We start from the raw sequence: 25,592 nt of genomic DNA on the forward strand, positions 1-25,592 counted from the left end.
CATGAAGAATTATATCGAGAAACCTTATCTAGAGGCCATATATAACAGCTTAATATCATTTTAATTACAAAAAGCATTTTCAAAGTACACTAAATGGTATGTTCCTTTTACATTGTTCCCGGAGGTGTCACTTTCATTTCTTCATCATTCATTAGAATCTCGGGGAGTGGAATCTACAAGCGAATGAAACAGATATGAACCCCTTATATGAGATATTGTATCTGAAAAGTTTTTACTGATATAATGTTTGCGGATGTCACAGAGGGTAGGCTCCGAAAATGCTATAGCCAATTAGCACATATATGCTTGTAACAAGTGAAGCCAAATGTACATTCAGTCATCTATAAGGTTTAATGAGTGGTGTCATTTGCAGCAGGAGGGAAGGTGACAGCCCAGCCCCCTCTATCTCTGGGCCTGTTTACAGTTGCAACTGCTTTGACCCCTATTTGGTGGTTTTTCATAAAAACTCTAACTATTCTTTAAGAATAATAGAAAATCAACACAATGGGGAATCTATTTTAAAAAATATTGTCATGAGTTTACAGATAGAACCTTTTTAAATAAAGGAACTGACAAACCACACATTTTTTTTAAATTAATGGATTCTTGGCCAATATAAAGTGAATGAGGTTTGATTGAGAAAAATACTTTTTAAAACATAACAATGTCAGGAAAGTAAGTTACTTATAAAGAGAGGAGATGTGTTTTTCTAAGTCAATATTAGAAGCTATAATAAAATAAAAGGAACATGGTGCTATAAATTCATTAGTAGCAGCCTGAAGAAACAAACCAAGGAAAATTATAAATATCAAAATTCTGCTTATTGTCTGCCACAGTCATTTATTTTAAAGACCACACCTTATTTTTTTGCTGCTTCAGATTTGTACTTTAAGATATACTTTTTCCTCCAGGACAGATTTCCCTGTTCTGTCTGGCCCCACATCAATAGCATGGGTGCTTATGACTATAGTTATGCCCTTCACCAAGTGTCAATCCTATTGAAAAGAAATCAAGTAGTGCATAAGTATCACAAGGTATGGTACCATTGGTATGAGTCTCAATTTGTTATTCACCCTCATAAAGATGATGTGGTTGGGCGGGGGAGTCACCGGGGGGGGGGGGGGGGGGGGTAGTTAGCGCTCAGCCCTACGCTGCTCTACTAGGGGGGGGCACCGAGGTTTGACCATTCAAAAATTTGTGTTCACTAATACCTTGTTGGAAATATGTTATGTAGTTAAAGGTGATGCTCTAGGATGAGACATCCTATGGTCATCTGTCTCAAATGGTTCACATGGTATAAAAGTATATTGCTACAAGCTATAAGGTTAGATAGATGAGTTAGTTAGTTAGTTAGTTAGTTAGTGAGGATGTTATTTCCCTTGTTTTTCTTTGCGTTGTATAAAACAACTCAATAAAAACAATTTATTTATTTTTTAAAAAAAGGGATCAAGTAGACAGCAACCAATATCACCCATTTTAATGGCAGCAGCATATTGCCCAACAAGGGAAAATGATAGGGTTACCAAGTAAAAAAAGTAACTAATGAACCACAAATGGTTAAAAAGGAAATACCTACAACAAAGCAAACATCAAAAAACATTTACAAATACATTCATACATAAGTTGATCCTATCCAGAAGCAAAGTCACAAGCATAACACAACCAATAAATAACGTTTGATTGGGGACTGAATGTGTTCCTAATTCTCCCCGTTGGCAGCCATTGCCAGGTATTCTGTTGCTGAGCTGTTATAAAGTTCACAGCAAATTCGACTTGTCTGCCGCAGTGGGAGGTGGTCATATTTCCGACAATGGAAATGTCGGCAGTTATCCTGTTAGCATGAAAATGGTGACGGCTTCAAAATGTGGATAGTGTGATTGTCGACATTCACAATGGCGACAGTCACACAGCCGACATTAAAAGAGCAATGCCAGCGGGTCCAGTGGCTATACAACCGCACAAAACAATTATAATTTTTTTTTAAATAAAACAACTAATAAAGTTTAAAACTACCATCCCTCCCAAAACACATACAAGCCTGTGCTGGTCGTGGGTCCAGTGGTCGGCATTGCTCTTTTAATGTCGGCTGTGTGACTGTCAGCATTGTGAATGTCGATAATCACACTGTCCACATTTTGAAGCTGTCAGCAGTATGGAAGTGTCGGCGTTTAGCTTGCCGTCATTTTCATGCTGACAGGATAACTGCTGACATTTCCATTGTCTACATTTCATGCCCTACCTGCTGCAGTGGAGTATGGCTGGTCAGCAAAGTTCAGTTCCTTAGTAAATAACAGTTTGTAGAGGTCCATGCAACTTTCAGAGGCATAATAGTGTGTAGAGAGGATGTCCTGTGGCAAAATAGCAACATATATCCTATTTAGATAGTTTAAATTGAAGGATTTACCTTTGAGGAATAAAGATCTCATACTAGGGACATCTACTGTCCGTGTACTATTTGTGTCCTCTGTACAAATTTTAAACTGCCTTTCCATTTTTTATTTCTAAAGTTGGCTTCTGTTATAAAATATAACATGTCCAGCAAATGTCCCTTGGGATTCATTATAAATATTAGTCGTAAAGCATTGAAAATGTATCTCCAGCTATCAGCAGTTTCAAATATGATCAGACTGCAGCTTATGTCATGTCTTGTAAAATGCTGTCTACAGTATCTGTGGGTCATCGTCGTCCTATGTACAGCCCTTTTCCTCAGTCAGTATGAAGAGGGGTAATGTGCTGGTTGGATATTCCTGGCACCCTATCTGAAATGATATCAAAGAGTATTGTGACAGAACCAATGCAGTCACAAGGTAGGATGAGAAAACATTACCAGTGAACCATTCAAACCCCTTCCTGGATGCACGTGGATGTTAATAAGCTTTACGCCAGAAACAGTTAAGGTAATTGCTGCTGGCCAAGATGCCGTCGTCAGTGGGCTTTGAAAAGGAAGTGAATTAATCCTTCCAACATAAGGCAACGTCTTCAGTTTCCAGAGCTTGGAACTATTCCTGGATGTGAGCACCAGGCTACCCACACAGCATATTGTACATGTGTCAAATAGACGCATGTGTATAGACCAGATCTTTCCCATCTTTCACAGGGATCAGGGCTATTATTCCTTGTCTTCAGGGTCAGTAGACACATCTTTTATCTGCCTATATTGTCTGCCATCCGCAATATGAAGAAGCAGGAAGGTGCCAGGGAGGAAATTCACTTCATCTTAATTGTCATAATTTTTAAATGTGTTGAAAGTGTTATACATACATACAACCACATACTAATACACACAACCAAGTCATAAGCACAAAAAAGTTTGTTAACATTTGTTCTAATAGCGAAAACCACATGTGTTATTAGGAATAATATAATACAGCAGATATAATAGTTTAAAACATTTTTTTACAATACGCCCACAAACTCCTATAATATATGTATAATCAATGACTAAAGCACCTATCAGCTTCAGAGGTGAATTTGCAATCAGCCAATCAGAATCGGCTAGCGAGTGCTGGCGATCATCAGCATCATTAGCGTGTTTTTACACCAGCTCTCTAGCAGTCGCAATAGATACAGTTCCTGATAGGTGTATATACATATCCATGCTGGAGTGCATCAGCCACATTTTAGTGAACACGCCTTTATTGTACTTGGCATATGTTAGACTGCCTCTTATCTCCCCCATTTTGCCTCTCCAGTTGTAAGGAGGCGCGGGTGTCAGATGCACACAAGTCTAAATCTGCACATATGTGTGCACTTTTTGCTCAGACACAGTGCAAATTTGAGTCATTTATGCTCCGTAAACTGGTGTAAGTTCAACTCAGAATCAGGCCCATAGTTACTGACTATTACTAGTTTTCAAACAATTGGTGATGAATGTGGTCATATAATCTAAGTGGTACACTAAGTTATTTAGATTGAACAATAAGTGTAATTCTGGTGACACCCAGATGAAATACACACATCAATTGATAGTAAATATAGTAAGTAAATTGTGCTTATTGAAAACACACACAGAGCTGGAGAACTCCTGGGCTCAGATTTATACTAAAACTTCTAAAAACAGAAAGTGGAGATGTCGCTCATAGCAACTAATCAGATTCTAGCTATCATTTATCTAGTATATTCTAGAAAATAATAGCTAGAATCTGATTGGTTTCTATAGTCAACACCTCCACTTTCTCTTTTTTTTTTTTTACAAGTTTTAGTAAATCTACCCCCAGGAGTGACTATCAGTGAAATGGCAGGGTCCCTAAACAGGTGGATTTTATAAAAAAAAAAAAAAAAAAAATGTTTTTTTTTATACAGTCTGCACTGAAGTTTATTTGAAATATATAATTGTTTTTGTAGTTATGTGGACAGAAACCATGATGTGTTATATCTTTCAAGATTATGTGAAGTATAAATTGTTTTGTTCTACAAAATTAATCTGTTACAAAAAAAAATCGATTATTTGTCATAAAATGCATGGTATATCAAAATTTTTGCTCCATAAATGTGCCAATTACTGTTTCAGGTCTCAAAACCATTGGTGCATCATTTATTGCATTTTGAGCTTCAAAATCCTATTTTTTGTTATGAAAATTCATTTAGCACTGGGGTCATGAGTTTGATTCCCGACCATAGCCTTATCTGTGTGGAGTTTGTATGTTCTCCCCTTGCTTGCGTGGGTTTCCTCCAGGCGCTCCGGTTTCCTCCCACACTCCAGAAACGTACTAGTAGGTTAATTGATTACTATTAAAATTGACCTTAGTCTCTCTGTCTGTCTCTGTGTATGCTAGAGAATTTAGACTGCAAGCTCCAATGGGGCAGGGACTCATGTGAGTGAGTTCTCTGTACAGCGCTGCGGAATTAGTGGCGCTATATAAAAAGCTGATGATCATGATGATTTGATTAAACGTAATTTTTGATCCATAGAAATACTTTATAGCAAAAAATAGATGTACTATTTCCCAGTACTGCTCTTTGAATGCAAATTCATGTAATAGACAGTTGAGTAATATGAATGTGATTGGCTGGCTGTAAACTTGCCTCCTTTTCCCTTCACACAATTGCTGTCAAATAAAGTTAACAGCTTGGAAAAAGAGAAAAACCTTTCACCAATTGTGTAACTATGCTTATAAATAAGTCTGTGTTTAAACTAAAAGATAAGTACAAATACAGTACACGAAACAACTAAAATAGCCTTTTCATCTGATATTTTTTGCTTTGAGAAACAGTTTGATCATAGATGAATAGATAGGTGAAGGTTTGTATTGTGTGTATGCCCCGGTTTGTTCATGTGTATTAATATGGATATGTAGGCAGGGCCATCTTTTCCATTGGGCACGATGGGCAGGTGCCCGAGGGCCCCACGGGCAAGGGGGCCCCATAGGCAGGGCTCTTAATTAGAATAAATAATCCTGCAAAAGAAAAAAACCTGCAAAACAAAACCTTCAAGGGTCACTGAGCAAGTACATCTATCTATCTCTAGCTCTATATATGTATATCTCTATACATCTATCTATCTAATATATCTAAATAATATATATATATATATATATATATATATATGTAAATATATATATATATATATATATATATATATATATATATATATATATATAGGGGCCCCGGTGCACTGATTTACCCGGGGGCCCATAATGTTGTTAAGATGGCCCTGTGTGTAGGTAATGCTGTGTTAGACGTAATGATATATATTTATCATTCCAGCACAAGCTTCTCGCAGGAATACTTATTATGTGATGATAAGCATCTCTCTTTTCTAACAAGCCAGAGTTATGTTTTCTATATGGATCTAACTTAACATAAGGTTATATATATATATATATATATGAAAACAGGGATACTCTGCACTCTCCAAACACATAATTAATGCTATATCAAGTACTGTTCTATATTAAAAACAGGGAATGTTAGTTCCACATATTGCAATATAGGTTTAAGCTGACCAACTGACGCCAATTGTGTACATACTATATACATAATATATATATAGTATTTTATCTGATGTGATTACAATTTAAACTGTAATATATAGGGTACATATTATTATGCTAATTTTAAAGTTGATGGGGAAGATGTAATCATTAAAGTAATCAGTGTGTTCAGTGTGGCGGAGCATGCTGGTTCAACAAGCAGAGAGCCAAACATTGTACTCTTGATAAATCTCTCTGTCTGCATTTTACAAAATGGAAACACAAAATTTTAATAAATTCAATATCTTTTTTCAGAATGTGTAATGAACAGCCAGGAATGGACTCTCAGTCGCTCAGTGCCCGAAATACGAGTGGTAAGTCATTTATGTATGCTTTGGTACCCATGCTCCTCTGTCCATGGTAGAATGCAATGCTGTACATATACCAGAAGGTGAAGAGAACTTGAGAAATAGTGATAGACTAATATGAGGAACATGTGATCAGTGTTTACTGTACTTTTTTGACTGCTCGTTGATCGTTGCTCACTCTGTCTGTTGGGCATTTGAAAAAAACACCATTAGTTCTGGCCATGCTTTCCTCATAGTTCTATATGCCCCCTGGGCCGGTCCCATAGGATACCTTGGCCTGGATTACTGGGTCACCTGCATTTTTATTCCTTAAAAATGTTTCTAATAGGCTGCTGAGTCGAGTCTTGCCCCAAGCTAATATTTATCAGCCCTCCCCTGCCTATATTATAGCATATTATAACATGCTGTTGCAATAACAGTAAAACCTAAAAACAAATAGTAATGATAAAAGTCAAAAAATAAATGTAAAGGTATATTTGTGGAGTATTCTTTTATTTTTGTGAAAATAAAACCAGACAGTGCATCTATTTTATTAATGCTAAAATACAAATGAATAAAGCTATCAAGTAGCCTTTATAATACAGTATAATGAGTAAAAGTCACCATGTAAAAGAAGATGTAGAGCCTATGGGCCAGATGCTGAGTTGGACGCACCTGTGTCAGAAAATGCATATATAAAATGTATTAAATTATGCATGGATGGTACTTCAGATCAGAAAATACACATAATTGAGTGCGCATGCTTAAAGAGTGGTGATACGCTATTAAGAATGTTTATTGTACAGCATTTTTTGTAGGTGCACTACAGGTCCCAGAGTGCCCTGGATGCCAGGACATGCTGGTACTTGCCATTATACAAGTGCTAGTATGCACAGGCATGGCCAAAAGTTTTGAGAATGACACAAGTATTGGTTTTCACAAAGGTTGCTGCTTCAGTGTTTTTAGACCTTTTTGTCAGATATTGCTATGGTATACTGAAGTAAGATTACAAGCATTTCATAAGTGTCAAAGGCTTTTATTGACAATTACATTAAGTTTATGCAAAGAGTCAATATTTGTAGTGTTGACCCTTCTTTATGAAGCCCTTTGCAATTCGCCCTGGCATGCTGTCAATCAATTTCTGGGCCACATACTGAGTGAAGGCCGCCCATTCTTGCCTAATCAATGCTTGAAGTTTGTCAGAATTTGTGGATTTTTATTTGTTCACCCGCCTCTTGAGGATTGACCACAAGTTCTCAATGGGATTAAGGTCTGGGGAGTTTCCTGGCCATGGACCCAAAATTTTGATGTTTTGATCCCCGAGCCCCTTAGCTATCACTTTTGCCTTATTGCAAGGTGGTCCATCATGCTGGAAAAGGCATTGTTCATCACCAAACTATTCTTGGATGGTTGGAAGAAATTGCTCTTGGAGGATGTTTTGGTACCATTCTTTATTCATGGTTGTGTTCATAGGCAAAATTGTGAGTGAGCCCACTCCCTTGGCTGAGAAGCAACCCCACACATGAATGGTCTCAGGATGCTTTACTGTTGGCATGACACAGGACTGACGGAAGCGCTCACCTTTCCTTCTCCGGACAAGCGTTTTTCCAGATGCCCCAAACAATCTGAAAGGGATTCATCGAGAAAATGGCTTTACCCCAGTCCTCAGCAGCCCAATCCCTTTACCTATTGCAGAATATGAGTCTGTCCCTGATGTTTTTCCTGGAGAGAAGTTGCTTCTTTGCTGACCTTCCTGACACCAAGCCATCCTCCGTGTCACTCACCGGACCGTGAGTGCCTCTTCCCGGACATTTAGGAACCGTGGTCGTCCACCATCCTGAGGGTCTGCGCATGCGCAGCCCTTTTCTATACTTCAGTGTATACCCCTTTAACTTAATTGGCAGATCAGGCAACCTCCCTATATTAAGCACCTGTGGTCACTACCACGTTGCCTGATCTTGGAGTCTCATTCCTCATGAGTCTCTGAAGGTGTTCCTGTATTACTAGTGTATTCAGTGCTGCTGATTCCTGTGGTTTCCAAACCACTTCTACTACTGTGGTTCCATACCACTTCTACCATCAACTGTATCATCATGACTGTTTGCTGATTCCTATCCGCTGCCTCCGTGCACTACAGTCTTCTACACCACTTCAATGTTATTTTATATCAATGTGACTGTTTGCTCATTGCTATCCGCTGCCTCCGTGCACTCCAGCTTTTACCTCACTCACCTGCTTCTCATCAAGTCTGTTTGCTGATTTCTATCCGCTGCCTCCGTGCACTACAGTCTCCTGCTTGCAACTCGCCTGTGTTCAACATCGTGACTGCCAGCTGACTACTATCCGCTGCCTCTGTGCACTACAGTCTCCTGCTTGCAACTCGCCTGTGTTCAACATCGTGACTGCCAGCTGACTACTATCCGCTGCCTCTGTGCACTACAGTCTCCTGCTTGCAACTCGCCTGTGTTCAACATCGTGACTGCCAGCTGATTACTATCCGCTGCCTCCGTGCACTTCTCTCTCATCTCATCTTTGCTGTGACTTCCTCGAGACTGCCGCTTTCCATTACCATCTGCTACACTTCGTGATCTACAGCTCCTGCCCTGCGCTGCACTCCTGTTTCCCATCGCTGTTGGTTCCTGTGGTTGCTACTGGTTACCTCCGTGTGCCGCTGAGTCCTGCCGCTGTGATCAGCGCTATCGTCCATCTCCTGCTGATCCACTCTCCACGCCTTCACGTGTTCCACTGGCCTCTGCCCTCCTGTCAGCATTGGATTTGTATCTCTTCTACTACCCTCTGCTGGATCATCTCCATTCTCCTGGGTTTCCTATTAGTCCAGTTCCACGTGTTGCTGACTCCTGTGGATTCGTGTCCCTGTCGGTCTACTCACCTGTGCGCTGCACCTGCTAGACCGCTGCTTCTCCTATCCAGGGACTTCCTATCTAGTCGGCCTCCAGCCGCTCAGGTACCGCTGCAATCCCATCTGACTGCTACTGCTGAACCACGGTATGCATACTTCTCATTGACTGTGCTGTGTATTGCATATCTTGCTGGACTGTGTTTGGTTCTCTCTGGAGTCTGCTATCCGCTGAGTCTATTGCCATCATTGACTGTGTTATCATTGTGCTGGACTACTTCAAGAGACTTTCTAGATTGCAGACCTGATCAGTCATTTACATATATATATACCTATATTGTGCATATTACTGTGGATCGTGTATAAGGTGCCTGTGTATATCCTGTGTTGCAGTCTTCCCCCGTGCACCTCCTCACATATATATGCAGTGGTACAACTTGCTGATGTCAGACCACTGATCCCTGTTTCCGGTATCACCTGTTCCATTATCCTCTCACATAGCAGTGGTACAACTTGCTACCGCAGACCACTGACTACCTGGATACCTCCACTTGGATTCCATTCCTTCACTCAGACAGCGGTACAACTTGCTACCCGCAGACCGCTGACTCTCATCACCTCCTTGTTTCTGTTGGACATTCCCCCTCACTATAGCAGTGGTACAACTTGCTATCGCAGACCACTGACTACCTTCACGTGTCCTTGTCCATACAGTTCCTTGTGTATCATTACCTCATTATTACCAGTGTTGCTAGTCATAGACTTTCCTGAGCATCTCATCGGCCATCATTTCATGTTCCATGATCACCCAGCTACCAGAGTACCCTATTACCATCTACATTGCTCTGGTAAGCCTACCATCTGGTGATCCCTGGGTAAAGACTCCTAGTGCCCGTGACAGTAAGATCAGGCCATGACAGACCCAGATGTGGAACCTACCGCCAAAGAGATGCTGCAACATCTGGTTAGCCGTGTGGAGCAACAGGATGCCCGCCAACAGCTGTTACTTCAGTGTTATCAGTCATTAACCTCCCAAGGAACATCTGGACAGACTGTGACAGCTACTACTGAAGCTCCTGTGCTTTCCTCCGTTTCCCCATTGCCATCCCAGGTGTCTATAGCTTCCACGCTTCACCTGCCTACTCCGTCAAAATACGATGGAAACCCCAAAACTTGTAGGGGTTTCCTTAACCAATGTTCACTCCATTTTGAGCTCCAACCTCAAAATTTTTCTACCCATCGTTCCAGAGTGGCCTATCTTATCTCTTTGTTTTCAGGACAAGCCCTGGCTTGGGCCTCCCCTCTGTGGGAGAGGAACGATCCAATATTACAAGATAGTGCCAAATTCATTTCTACATTCCGAAGTGTGTTCGATGAACCAGGTCGTGTGACCTCCGCTGCTTCCAGCATCCTCCGTCTGCGACAAGGATCTCATACTGTAGGCCAGTACGTCATTCAATTTAGGATCTTAGCCTCTGAACTTCAGTGGAACACTGAAGCCCTAGTTGCCGCCTTCTGGCAGGGGCTTTCCGATAAAATTAAAGATGCACTGACTACCCAAGAGCTTCCTTCGTCACTTGAAGATTTGATCTCTCTATGCCATCGTGTTGATATGAGATTTCGTGAAAGAGAGGCTGAGAAAACGACTTCTGCTAAAGCACCTTTTCGCTCTAACCCTCAATTTCGTCCAGTGTCACCCGCTGTGATTCCCATGGAGATTGGACGTTCCAAGTTATCTTCTGAGGAGAGGAAACGAAGAGTCAAGAATAGACTCTGTATCTATTGTGCTGATTCCACTCATGTCCTCAGCTCCTGCCCTAAGAGATCGGGAAATGCCAGGCCCTAACTAGTTCTGGAGAGGTGAAGTTAGGGTCCCTGGAGTCCTCTCCATCGTCTATGAAATCTAAAGTCTGCGCTTTTGATGTGACTATTTCCTTTGCTACCAAGACCTTTGAGTCACAGGCATTGATTGATTCCGGAGCAGCAGGAAATTTTATTTCCAAATCGTTAGTTAATCAATGGTCTCTACCAATGATTACCTTAAAAACTCCCATTACTGTGACGGCTATCGATGGATCACGTCTCATCAACGGTCTCATCACCCAGAGTACGTCTCCAGTAACCCTTCAGATTGGTGCTCTGCATCATGAAGAGATATCGTTTTTAATTCTTCCTGTTACGACAAGTCCGATTGTCCTAGGCCTTCCATGGCTTCAGTGTCACTCTCCCCAGATTGACTGGCGCACCCCTCAAGTCACGTCTTGGGGGCCTGAATGTCACCATCATTGCCTTTCCCAAGTCATTCCTCTCAAGGTACAGCAAGCTTCCATTTCAGCTATTTCACCGGGACTCCCTCCTCAATATGCTTCATTTACCGATGTTTTTGATAAAGCTCAGTCTGAACGTCTTCCTCCTCATCGTTCTTGGGATTGTCCGATTGATCTTCTTCCTGGCAAGACTCCTCCCAGAGGCCGGGTCTATCCTCTCTCGTTACCTGAAACTCAAGCTACATCTGAATATATACGGGAGAACCTCCAGCGTGGGTTCATTCGACCTTCCACCTCGCCCGCTGGAGCTGGGTTCTTCTTTGTCAAAAAGAAGGATGGATCATTACGCCCTTGTATAGATTTTCGTGGACTCAATGCCATTACTATCAAGAACCGGTATCCCATTCCGTTGATCACTGAGCTATTTGACCGCATTAAGGGAGCCCGTATTTTTACTAAGTTGGATCTTCGTGGTGCTTACAATTTAATCAGAATCCGTTCCGGTGACGAATGGAAGACGGCGTTTAACACCAGAGACGGGCATTACGAATATCTGGTAATGCCTTTCGGGCTATGTAATGCCCCCGCTGTTTTCCAGGGCTTCATCAATGAGATTTTTCGGGACTTATTATATGTATGTGTCGTCGTCTACCTGGACGACATATTGATTTTTTCACAGGACCTGCCTTCTCACCACCAACATGTGGCAGAAGTCCTCTCCAGGCTACGGAAAAATTCATTGTTCTGTAAATTAGAAAAATGTTCATTCGAATTACCCCAGATTCCATTCTTGGGGTATATTGTTTCCGGAGTTGGTCTGAAGATGGATCCTGACAAAGTAAATGCTGTACTACATTGGCCCCAGCCAACTACTCTTCGTGCCATCCAGCGTTTTTTAGGTTTTGCCAATTACTATAGACGCTTCATTCAAGACTTTTCTTCCATTGCATCTCCTATTGTGGCCCTGACTCGTAAAGGGGCTAATCCTAAGCAATGGTCTACTGAGGCTATTCAAGCCTTTCAAACATTAAAAGAGTCCTTCTCTTCGGCTCCAATCCTTCGTCAGCCTGATGTGACACTCCCTTTTTTCCTAGAAGTAGATGCCTCTAATGTGGGCTTAGGAGCTATTCTCTCCCAACGCTCGGAACAGCAAAAATTCCACCCTTGTGCCTTCTATTCTCGGGGTCTCCTACCCGCAGAGAAGAATTATACCATCGGAGACAAGGAATTACTGGCTATCAAAGCCGCATTAGAGGAATGGAGATACTTGTTGGAGGGAGCTCGCCATCCGGTGACGATCTTCACGGATCATAAGAACTTGTCATATCTCCAGTCTGCCCAATGCTTGAACCCTCGTCAAGCAAGATGGTCTCTTTTCTTTTCCCGTTTTGAATTAATAATTACCTTCAAACCAGCTGCCAAGAACAAAAAAGCTGATGCCTTATCTAGAGCCTTTGCTACGTCCTCTGATATAGAAGAGGTTTCCAACCATACCATTCTAGACCCCAAATGTATCTCACTGGCTGCTTCATCCACCAAAACGCTACCATTTGGGAAGACCCTCGTGCCTCCTACTCTAAGGAGGAAAATCCTTTCGTGGTTCCATGCCTCTCGTTTTTCTGGACACGCCGGTGAACACAAGACTTTTGAGATCCTCTCTCGAAGTTACTGGTGGCCTTCAATGAGGAGAGACGTCAAAGAGTTCATTGCTTCCTGTGAATTATGTTCGCAATTCAAATCCTCCCGCAGAACCCCAGCAGGGTTGCTGCGACCACTACCCATTCCGTCCAAACCATGGACCCATATTAGTATGGATTTCGTTACTGACTTACCACCTAGTAAGAACCATAGCACTATTTGGGTGGTAGTGGACAGATTTTCGAAGATGGCTCATTTCATCCCTCTGTCTGGTTTGCCTTCCTCGTCTATCCTGGCTGAACATTTCATTAAAGAGATCTTCCGTATCCATGGATGTCCATCTGAGATTGTGTCTGATAGAGGAGTACAATTCGTGTCCAGATTCTGGCGAGCCCTTTGTAAAACCTTGGGCATACGATTAGCACTCTCATCTTCTTACCATCCACAATCCAATGGACAAACCGAACGTGTCAATCAAGATCTTGAGACTTTTATAAGGATATTTTCATCAGCCAATCAAGACAACTGGGTAGAGTTACTCCCTTGGGCTGAGTTCGCCCATAACAACATGTACCATGAGTCATCATCCAAAACTCCATTCTTTGTGGTCTACGGTCACCATCCGTCTTTTCCGGAATTTCCTGCCCTCCCGCCCACCCAAGTTCCTGCGGTGGAGACTGTTTGTCAGACCTTTAAAAATATCTGGTCTCAGGTTAGAACCTGTTTGAAGAAGACATCTGTCAAATATAAATCTTTCGCTGATAAGAAGAGGCGGGCTATTCCACCACTAAAAATTGGAGATCGTGTCTGGTTATCCACAAAAAATATTCGTTTGAAGGTTCCATCCATGAAATTCGCCCCTCGTTTTATTGGTCCATATAGGATCATTCAAGTTATCAATCCAGTATGTGTGAAACTCCTTCTTCCTAAGAGTCTTCGGATTTCTAATGCCTTCCATGTATCTTTGCTCAAACCTCTTATTATCAACCGTTTTTCAACTCCTCCCTCAGCTCCGCAGCCAGTTCAAGTCCATCAGGAGGAGGATTTTGAGATTACCGAGGTACTAGATGCAAAAATTTCGCGAGGAGTCCTCCACTTCCTCGTTCATTGGAAGGGCTTTGGTCCTGAGGAGCGCTCTTGGATCAAAACTGAAGATCTTAATGCTCCTGCCCTTTTGAAGAAGTTTTACTCCAAAAATCCGGACAAGCCCGGTTCCAGGCGTTCTGTGCCCACCTTTAAAAGGGGGGGTACTGTCACTCACCGGACCGTGAGTGCCTCTTCCCGGACATTTAGGAACCGTGGTCGTCCACCATCCTGAGGGTCTGCGCATGCGCAGCCCTTTTCTATACTTCAGTGTATACCCCTTTAACTTAATTGGCAGATCAGGCAACCTCCCTATATTAAGCACCTGTGGTCACTACCACGTTGCCTGATCTTGGAGTCTCATTCCTCATGAGTCTCTGAAGGTGTTCCTGTATTACTAGTGTATTCAGTGCTGCTGATTCCTGTGGTTTCCAAACCACTTCTACTACTGTGGTTCCATACCACTTCTACCATCAACTGTATCATCATGACTGTTTGCTGATTCCTATCCGCTGCCTCCGTGCACTACAGTCTTCTACACCACTTCAATGTTATTTTATATCAATGTGACTGTTTGCTCATTGCTATCCGCTGCCTCCGTGCACTCCAGCTTTTACCTCACTCACCTGCTTCTCATCAAGTCTGTTTGCTGATTTCTATCCGCTGCCTCCGTGCACTACAGTCTCCTGCTTGCAACTCGCCTGTGTTCAACATCGTGACTGCCAGCTGACTACTATCCGCTGCCTCTGTGCACTACAGTCTCCTGCTTGCAACTCGCCTGTGTTCAACATCGTGACTGCCAGCTGACTACTATCCGCTGCCTCTGTGCACTACAGTCTCCTGCTTGCAACTCGCCTGTGTTCAACATCGTGACTGCCAGCTGATTACTATCCGCTGCCTCCGTGCACTTCTCTCTCATCTCATCTTTGCTGTGACTTCCTCGAGACTGCCGCTTTCCATTACCATCTGCTACACTTCGTGATCTACAGCTCCTGCCCTGCGCTGCACTCCTGTTTCCCATCGCTGTTGGTTCCTGTGGTTGCTACTGGTTACCTCCGTGTGCCGCTGAGTCCTGCCGCTGTGATCAGCGCTATCGTCCATCTCCTGCTGATCCACTCTCCACGCCTTCACGTGTTCCACTGGCCTCTGCCCTCCTGTCAGCATTGGATTTGTATCTCTTCTACTACCCTCTGCTGGATCATCTCCATTCTCCTGGGTTTCCTATTAGTCCAGTTCCACGTGTTGCTGACTCCTGTGGATTCGTGTCCCTGTCGGTCTACTCACCTGTGCGCTGCACCTGCTAGACCGCTGCTTCTCCTATCCAGGGACTTCCTATCTAGTCGGCCTCCAGCCGCTCAGGTACCGCTGCAATCCCATCTGACTGCTACTGCTGAACCACGGTATGCATACTTCTCATTGACTGTGCTGTGTATTGCATATCTTGCTGGACTGTGTTTGGTTCTCTCTGGAGTCTGCTATCCGCTGAGTCTATTGCCATCATTGACTGTGTTATCATTGTGCTGGACTACTTCAAGAGACTTTCTAGATTGCAGACCTGATCAGTCATTTACATATATATATACCTATATTGTGCATATTACTGTGGATCGTGTATAAGGTGCCTGTGTATATCCTGTGTTGCAGTCTTCCCCCGTGCACCTCCTCACATATATATGCAGTGGTACAACTTGCTGATGTCAGACCACTGATCCCTGTTTCCGGTATCACCTGTTCCATTATCCTCTCACATAGCAGTGGTACAACTTGCTACCGCAGACCACTGACTACCTGGATACCTCCACTTGGATTCCATTCCTTCACTCAGACAGCGGTACAACTTGCTACCCGCAGACCGCTGACTCTCATCACCTCCTTGTTTCTGTTGGACATTCCCCCTCACTATAGCAGTGGTACAACTTGCTATCGCAGACCACTGACTACCTTCACGTGTCCTTGTCCATACAGTTCCTTGTGTATCATTACCTCATTATTACCAGTGTTGCTAGTCATAGACTTTCCTGAGCATCTCATCGGCCATCATTTCATGTTCCATGATCACCCAGCTACCAGAGTACCCTATTACCATCTACATTGCTCTGGTAAGCCTACCATCTGGTGATCCCTGGGTAAAGACTCCTAGTGCCCGTGACACTCCGAAAGTCTTCGCCTCACTGTGCGTACAGATGCACTCACACCTGCCTGCTACCATTCCTGAGCAAGCACTGCACTGGTGGTGTCCTGATCCCGCAGCTGAATCAACTTTAAGACACTGTCCTGGCGCTTGCTGGATGTTCTTGGGCACCCTGAAGCCTTCTTCACAACTATTGTACCTCTCTCCTTGAAGTTCTTGATGATTTGATAAATGGTTGATTTAGGTACAATCTAACTAGCAGCAATACCCTTGCCTGTGAAGCACTTTTTTTGCAAAGCAATTATGACTGCAAGTGTTTTTTTGCAGGTAACCATGGTTAACAGAGGAAGAACAATGATTTCAACCACAACCCTCCTTTTAAAGCTTCCAGTCTGTTATTCTAACTCAATCAGCATGACAGAGTGATCTCCAGCCTTGTCCTCATCAACACTCTCACCTGTGTTAAGGAGAGAATCACTGACCTGATGTCAGCTGGTCCTTTTGTGGCAGGGCTGAAATGCAGTGAAAATGTCGTTTTTGGGATAAAGTTCATTGTCATGGCAAAGGGGGACTTTGAAATTAATTGCAATTCATCTGATCACTCTTCATGACATTCTGGAGTATAAACAAATTGCCATCATAAAAACTGATGCAGCAGACTTTGTGAAAAATAATATTTGTGTCATTCTCAAAACTTTTGGCCGTGACTGCACTGTCATCCATAGGTATGCTAGCAGTTGTAGCTCTACAAGTGTCAGCTTTTTCAAATAGTTCGTAACTGCCAGGGCTTGCTGGGTCCAGTAGTGCACCAGCCAAAAATTGCTAAAGTCTATATTTTACAAATGTATTACCCCAACACCCACCGTACATAAGGAACTCTTGGTCTTTCAGCATGGGGCTTTTTACTTCTGGTGGGGAAAATTATTTTGCAGGTCCAATTTCTCTAGCGAATTCAGCCCTGTGCTAGAGCATTATGGCAGGTGAACCCTATGCTGTCAGTTTCCCTATTATAGTGTCACCCACCCAGCCTGTCACAGCCTATGCTGTTTGTTACCCGAATCTGCCGCTACTAGCGTAGGCCATAAGCGTTGTTGCTGGAAACCTTTTTTTTTTTGGGGGGGGGGGGGGGGTGGGCAGTCCGCTCTTCAAAGAAATGATCTATTATCTTAGTTTTAGCACTATTAGTTATGCACTGATGATAATCATCATCAGCACCATTCTTACACCAGCAGTTTAGCCGTTGCACTCGATATGGCTCCTGACAGGCGTATATATATATATATATATATATATATATATTATATAAGCGCAGCTGTGTCAGGTCAGACCCAGCCACAATTACGTTAACATGCCTTTGCTGTACACTGCCCACTCCATACTGCTATTTGATGGCCCAAATTATGTCATTTTGGCCCGCCCCCACGACAAAACAACGGTTTTGTCGCCCCTCGCACCGTCCAACTATGCCCCCTGCCCGGGATCTCCCAGAATTCACTGTTCAAAGGTTGGCAAGTATGGCCTACGTTTGCCCGCCCCTTACCTCCCCCATCATGTCTCTCTATGAGTAAGAAAGTGCAAGTGTTATATATGAGCAAGTCTCTATGTGAGCATGCACAGTGCAAATTTGTGTACTCTGCACCCATCAGTGGCTGTATCCTTATCATTGCCTCATTACCTCATTACAGTGCCGTTTAACTGTCGTTTAACAAATGTATGTATTTATGTTTATGAATGTTACAAAGCAGCTTGCATGCATTTTAAGTTCAGCGGTTATTTAATAGAGATTCCTAACCTCTCCACCTGCCATACAGCATATTGGTTCTTCTGATCTTGACCAGGTCATGTCACTGTACTGTAGTTCATTTTCTCTATGATACTATTACACAAGTATTTCTAAAATTATGATTGTAATTGTAATGTTCTGCTATGTGATCACAAGCAATATTTATAATTGACATAATCATATGAAATAGCTTCAGATTTGCGGATTTGGAAGAAAAACCTTAAAACCACAATCTTGCCAGTAAAAGTTAACGTTTAAATTAATTAATATTTTCAACAAACAGAATTGACAACCCAGACCTAGTTTATAAAAATGCCAAACAGGCCATGCAAAGTCAGGTTTTATAATTAAGTGACCTGTGCATGCTAGCACTTACCCATCATAAATAAATTATTATTGTCACTTTTAACAATCAAATATTACTGCCCCCATAATATAATTATCAAATTATATTGCCCATAAATGTAATTTTAAAATAATATTGCCCTCTTATGATAATCATACACTATTTTGCCCCAACAATATATTCATAAAATAATTTTGTCTACATAAGATAATTATGAAATAGTTTTGCCTCCTTAATCAATAATAATGATTGTCCTCATAATTAATAATTATTGTGCTTCCTCTTATGTTCTAAATTGCTAGACAGTTCAAATCGTATGTGGTTTGAGCTAGCTCACCTCTCACGACCAGCTATTTCTTCTACCAATGGTTTCTCTTATGGTTTGCCTAAACTGCCGACGGTTTTGGAGTTTTTACTGACTTGATTTTTCACCCTCTAAACTGCTGGGTAGTTTAGGGGTGAAAACCGATAGTGATATATGGCGAGTGGCAAATAGCCAAAAAAAGAAAGCTTAATAAATTCTCCCCCCTGTGTCTGCATTTTTGCACTTTTAATAGTAAAATTTTGAGCTTTTGGCATGCCCTACAAAAAAAATTCCTGCATACAAAAGAGGAAGCCCATTCCCCCACGTTAACGCTTATTTATTTCTCCTTTCTGACAATAAATATAATATTTGAAACTGTCCTGCGTCTCCATATATCCTTGTATGTGTCATCTGTTGGTTGAAGTCTGATTTACAACTCAAACAAATACAGCATTATTTTTCTCTCATAGGGAGTCGTGGGTAATATTAAAAGTGGAAAATCTGCTCTTGTCCATCGGTTTGTTACGGGATCCTATCTGGCATTAGAAGCACCAGAAAGTAAGTATTCTGTTGTCCAAATACCTTAAATTGTACAACATAAAGTTTGATTTTTATAAACTACTTTCTTCAATGTAATGAATATTTGGAGAATACTAGACTATGTTAACTTTGTCTTAGGGTCACTTTATATTTCCATCTTTTTAAGCTGTCGGTTAAAGGTTATCCATCGGTGAAGGCAGACCGATTTTTGGTTGAATCCATAGGCAAACCAAGGGGTTTATCCTAGTGCCCGGAAACCCCCTTCCAAGCCTAGGGCACTGTATAATTGAGGTGGCTGGCCCCTGTCCCCACTTCATACGGCTCTGCTTGAAAAGGGAGAGCTGTAGCTAACAGTAGTGCATGCAGCATTGTCCATGTATATAATAGGGATGGGAAGAGTTGGAGAGAAGCCAAGCACTGTCTAATATTATAACCACGCCCCCATGCATGCTGGTCACGCCCACTGGTGGCGTGTTGTGGAACCCTCCTCTACAAATCCTGCGTTTGTCCCTGTAACCAATGTTCATAAGAATGCAGCCTATGAATTTACTAGGACATGAGGCGGCATTCTCCTGGATATTGACTCAGCTCGCAAAATAACAGGTTCTGCTTGGAGTCTGCACAATGTGTACTCTTTATAAGGACCTAATTTAGTAGATGATGATGACTGCTGTATGTATACTGTATAAAAAAAAAGAGCCATTACATAAAAAAACTACTATCCCCCTTAAATAATCAGCATCAGTACTGTAGTCAGTGCTGATTATCTCAAAAGCATGGGGACAAAGAGTCATAACCTAATAATACATTGTCTACATTTAAATTATCGACCTAATACTGTCTACATTTGAATTGTTAACCTAGAATACTGTCTCTATCAGAACTTTCCAACCCTGTCTATATTATGGTGTTGACCATATAAATATCGATCACATAACTGTTGAATATATGTGTCAAACCCCTCTACTATGTTATTTCAAAGACCACCAAATAGAGACACTGTTACTATAACTATATATTATTTTGTGTTCTATGCATTTGAAATAGTATGTGTTTAGTAATATAATAATAATAAAATGACAATTATAGATATTTTTCTAAATAATTATTATTTTGAGTACAAGATGCAAAATCAGTTTATCTACAAAGGTCTTACAACTACTCAATCAACATTCCTCTATAACAGAGGAAACCCGGCCACTTTAAAAGAGTAACAAAAGAAAAGTGTTTGGTTTTTGTTATTAATATCCTTTTATTTTGTATTTTTGTTACAAACTATGTGCCCTTAAAGTTTTAATGATATTTTCAAAACAGTTTCCTCACAAAGTCTAAACACCCCACTTCGTTACACTTGCTATTATTATAATTTCAGTAAACAATTTCCATTATGAAATGGAATGCCAAGTGTGTCTATCATTCTCTATAACACAGATAGACTGGGAGATAGCTGGTTCTATCTGCATTCCACTCAGTGATGAGCAGCTCTCTGCTGAGTCATTTAGTTCTGCAACAAATGAAAAAGAAAAAAATGTCACTGTATTCATCAGAAGGGGCATCAAAATGGCATTGTCCCTTTAATGTTGACACTTTTCCTCTGGCACTGGGGTTTTTGTTTTTGTGTTATTATTATTTATCTAAAAGGAGAAAAATTAGCTTTCAAAATGTTATTTGGGAGAATGGGATACACTAAATCCTGGACTCTTGTTGTCACCTATGAGCTGGAGCGAACTATTGAACAAATAGACACAATTAGCGAAAAGCTTAACCTGCTGGAACTGGCCCTTTCACATGCAAAGGTCCTCGGATTCCTCACTAAATGAATACAAGCTACATTTTATATTTATTAAAGTACCTGCAGTCAATTGGGAATCTCAGCTGGGGTGTAAAGCTATTCTACTATTAGCCACTGGCACTATGGTGCTTGTGAACCACCAGTCAGCAAAAGCCCTGGCAAGTATGAAAGCAGCAGCAGTATGTCCAGTAATGTGCTCGGTAATAAGAGCAATATCCAATAATTCTTATGTTGCAACAGTAATATCTAATAATATGTCATCTGTAACCACCAGTAATAGTAATTATCAGACACCAGCCAACAGGAATAATAATGACCAGTAAATATAACAAGTAAAGTAAGGACCAGTGACCAAACACCTGCAATAGTAATGCCCAATAACCAGTCAACAGTAATAGTAATTATCAGCAACCAGTCACTAGTAACATTATTGACAAGTAACCAGACACCTGTCATATTATTGCCCATTAACCAGTCATCTGCAATAGTAATTATCAGTAACCAGCCTCCAGTATTATTATTGACCAGTAACCAGTCATCAGCTATATTGTTATCCAGTAACCAGCCACCAGTAATATTATTGTCCAGTAGCCAGCCACCAGTAATATTATTGTCCAGTAGCCAGCCACCAGTAATGCTAATGATTAGTAACTAGCCATCTATAATAGCAATGACCAGTAACCAGCTAGAGGAATAAGCAATGATCAGTATCCAGCAACACGTAATAGTAGTGACCAAGCAACCAGCCCAGAGCCAGATTTAGACCTCATGGGGCCCTAGGCAAGATACTGGTTTGGGGCCCCCTCCCTGAAAAAAATCCATAGCACTATAGTTTTTAGCATAACATATATCCCTATTCAGGGGCTGGCTGGCAGACTTTAGCCCAGGAGGGCAAGCACATAGCACTGGCCCATAAGTAGCGGCCCATTTTTAAAGGTTGGTCTCACCGCCGGCCCTGGGAGGGCCCTCTGGGGACCGCTGGGCCCTAGGCAATTGCCTAGGTTGCCTAGTGGTAAATCCGACCCTGAACCAGCCACCAGTAATAGTAATGACCAAGCAACCAGCCACCAGTAATAGTAATGACCAGCAACCAGTCAACAATAGTAGCAAAGAGCCAACAGTACTAATAATGACTAAACCACAAGTAATTGTAATCCCAGTACTCATCACCTACCCCACTGCCTGCTTATCTCAACTTCGTTTACTGCTGTCCCTCATTCTCCGCTCATCTTGCTAACAGTAGCCATGTCACAGCTGTCTAATTGGTCTGGCAAAGTTTACCCAACATTAGTGATGTGAGACACTTTATGCATTGCTACTACTGGCTCTCGTCCTGCTCCTCCATCTACTGTTTTAGGTAGGGAGGAAAGCAAATAGATATTAACAAAAAAAGACTACTTGTTAATGGTCTTATACTTTGGACTGTAGTGTGAGATGCATCCCTCTGGCCACCAGTTGGGCACAAGTGGTTTTAATAATAGTCTGCCACAAGATTAGCATAAATATTCAATCTGGATTATCCAGTCTGGTTAGAAAATTGACATTTAGGAGATAGGCTTGTCACAGCAGCAAAGAAATCAGCAAAAGTGAGTCTGAATATTCTCCACTCTCAAGACAGTTCCGGTAGTGGTGGTAAAACTATGTCTGAAAAAAAAGATATGTCTGTTATAGAGATCTAGGGCCTGATTCATTAAGGAAACTTCAGCAAAAGTAAGTTTTCTTACTCAAGTTTTCTGAACAAAACAATTTTGCAATGCAAGGGGTGCAATAAATTATTATTTTGCACATAAAGAAAATATTGGCTATTTTTTCATGTAGCACACAAATACTTGATAGCTTATTTGTACACTGAAATTTAAAGTTGATCTAGGACATGCCCTATTCCAACTATAAATCTGACATCACATTTTAAATTTAGCTCCCCCTCCAATGCAACATGGTTTTACCTTACTTGCTTACTTTTGCTTAACTTTCTTCATGAATCAGGCCCCTAATGTTTACTAAGGGAGAGGGGTATAAAGCCTTTAAAGAAGCAATCATTGCTTGAACAGCAGGTGGTAATGAAAAATATTATTATGCTATGAAGTTAAGGCAGATTGCTAGTACATGTGAGTTATAGGGTATGGGATCTCTTATTTGGAAAACTTTTATCCAGCAAGGAAACAATGTATAATATACATACAGATATAATCTGCATACTGTTGATGGCTCTGTCTTCATTGCACAAAACCTCTCTTACTATTTAAGACTTAACACTCTAATCCATAAGTAAAGACACTGACAACCATTGGCAAACAGGTTACAGTTTATTGAATTAGAGAAAAATGGTGGCGGCGAAAGCAAATTGCACTAAAAGCTAACAACTAATAGCCGAAACAAAACAGTGTATGGCCAACAGGCAATAACCACTGGTCCCAGGACATAGTACTATACGGTTTTCCAGAGCTAAATCTGGCATCAATGTGAATATACCCCTTCTGGGCTCACAATGTCGTGTCCACACCAAGCAAGTCCAGGGGTCCCCCACACAAAAGGACCGACAGTCAGGTTGATTCGAAGAGGGCAGTGACTCGCGGCCAATCAGCGATAGCACCCTATGAAGTAGTCGCAGACTGCAAAAGCTCTACTGCTAACTGTGCCTCATCTGGGAGAGGGAGAAAAATGTTAAAAACTCAACATATAAATGAAGGGATGGAAGGAGGGAATTTGTGCAGCAAAAGGCCCAGCAACCACTCGGGTGGGGGGGAATATGAGCCAGCCAGGGCCCGTCCCCAGTGGATACTATTGGTTGGAAGATGTCAGAAGACTTTACCCCGAATATGAATGACTCATGCACAAACATACGAGTTTAAGTGTGTTTGGCTTAGGGCCTCTCTTGTCATTATCAGCAAATTTCCCTTTCTGAAATTAGGAGCTCTGCTAATTAGTTTAATGAAGTGGGGAATGCCAGATCCGGTATATGGAAGGACGACCTTCACTTTTAAATCTGTTTTTAGTACAATTTAAGCATACTGCTCCAAATGATGGAAAAACTCCCCAATAGATGACTTACATATATTTGATATCTGTTTTAGTTGATCATTTGTAATATGTATATTGAAGTTTATTTTTGTTTATACTGAAAAAACTACTAAAGTTATAGCCAATAAATATGATTTTCCATGGAATTGTTTATATATGACCTAGTATTTTCCATTTCCTACATTGGATTTGTAAAATCATTTGGTTTGTTCTCTCCAGATATCATTACTGGAGATTATATTGGGCTATTGTAAGCCTAAATACAGAAACATGATATCCTTCACTGAACTGTATGTCAGCCCTTTAAATTGTATTCACCAAACATGATAAAATTGTGCATATAACAGACTGGGGACTGAGATGCATTTTTATTGTTGTAACTGACATAATTGGACCTATCATTCCTGTTGATCTGTCATCAGTTTGTAGCGATATTTCGCAATAGAGAGCACCTGGTAAAAGACAGAATGCCTTAAATTGATCAAACACAGAATTATAAATGCAGCCAAATATAGAAATGTATATACTTACAGCTAGTGGATCTAATACAGTTTAGGACACTTCTACAGCTGCTCTTTCACCGACAACAGGACAGCTGGTCACTTTGTATAATAGCCCTCTAGCAATCAGGTCACTTCTTCTCCAGAAGAATCAGGATAGATCCAAATATTATATTCCTGTAGTTAAAAGGATACCACGATACATGTTATATATCACAACGAATAAAACAGGAGTATCAGATTATATCTACTGCAGGGAATATAAATTCAAGTCAATAAAGGCAATTTATGCACTTACAGTTAGAAGGTTTGTATAGGCTTAGGACAATTTATGGCTGTCCAACTGATTAGATAGCTGGTCACCAGGATCTTGACACTTCTTTTTTACTTTTGGGGGAGTAGAGTCTCCCCCTACCTTAGACAATTAAATACCAATTTTGTAACAATGTCAGTGTACACAGAATATCCATTTTATTAGGGATCAATGATCATTATTTCAAGCTCTCATAAAGATTCTTTTACCTTGTGATGAACTCAAAGAACTGCAGCAGGTCTTGGATGGCTGACATAATCCCAGTGAGACCAGGCCCTTACCAAGACTAAGATTTTGCCTGATATTTCTTGAAAACATATGGAAATATTAAAAAGAATAATAATAATAATAAAAAATTGGTCTACATACAATACATATTTTGTACCCTACTTGAACTGGGAAGCAGAATTGGGGGGTGGAGCACAGTGTACAGAAGACTAAAGTTCCATACATCTGAGCTATAGGCTTGCAGTCTCCTAATAAATGTCTTTTGAAGGGATATATAGTGTCATTCCATCTTAGGAGTCACCTAGACATTGATGTGAGGCTGTGGTATGTGGTTGTGATGAATGGGTAAGGAGCTTCAATAAAAATACTGAAATGTGTTGCTTTCATGGCTGACCTATGTTTGGGGTTTAATTGTCTTTTTAAGTCAACATGTTCCTGACTCTAACCTATATGCCCTTTCTGCAATAAACTAAAAGATCAAAAGTTTAAATAATACTAATTTTCTTAAATTAATATTACATATAGAAAGA

At 41.2% G+C, this 25,592-nt stretch overlaps 1 protein-coding gene across 4 annotated transcripts in view; it reads left to right on the plus strand.

The window, feature by feature from the left end:
* Positions 1 to 25,592, plus strand: part of AGAP2 (ArfGAP with GTPase domain, ankyrin repeat and PH domain 2) — a 258,019-nt gene that overhangs the window by 156,315 nt on the left and 76,112 nt on the right. For all 4 annotated transcript variants that reach the window (XM_075199338.1, XM_075199339.1, XM_075199336.1 and 1 more), the window contains exons 2-3: positions 6,228 to 6,286; positions 19,139 to 19,226. In XM_075199338.1, the coding sequence (XP_075055439.1) occupies positions 6,228 to 6,286; positions 19,139 to 19,226 (147 nt within the window). The remainder of the gene's footprint in view (positions 1 to 6,227; positions 6,287 to 19,138; positions 19,227 to 25,592) is intronic.

Source organism: Mixophyes fleayi, chromosome 2, assembly GCF_038048845.1.
Source record: "Mixophyes fleayi isolate aMixFle1 chromosome 2, aMixFle1.hap1, whole genome shotgun sequence".
Classification (NCBI taxonomy): Eukaryota; Metazoa; Chordata; class Amphibia; order Anura; family Limnodynastidae; genus Mixophyes; species Mixophyes fleayi.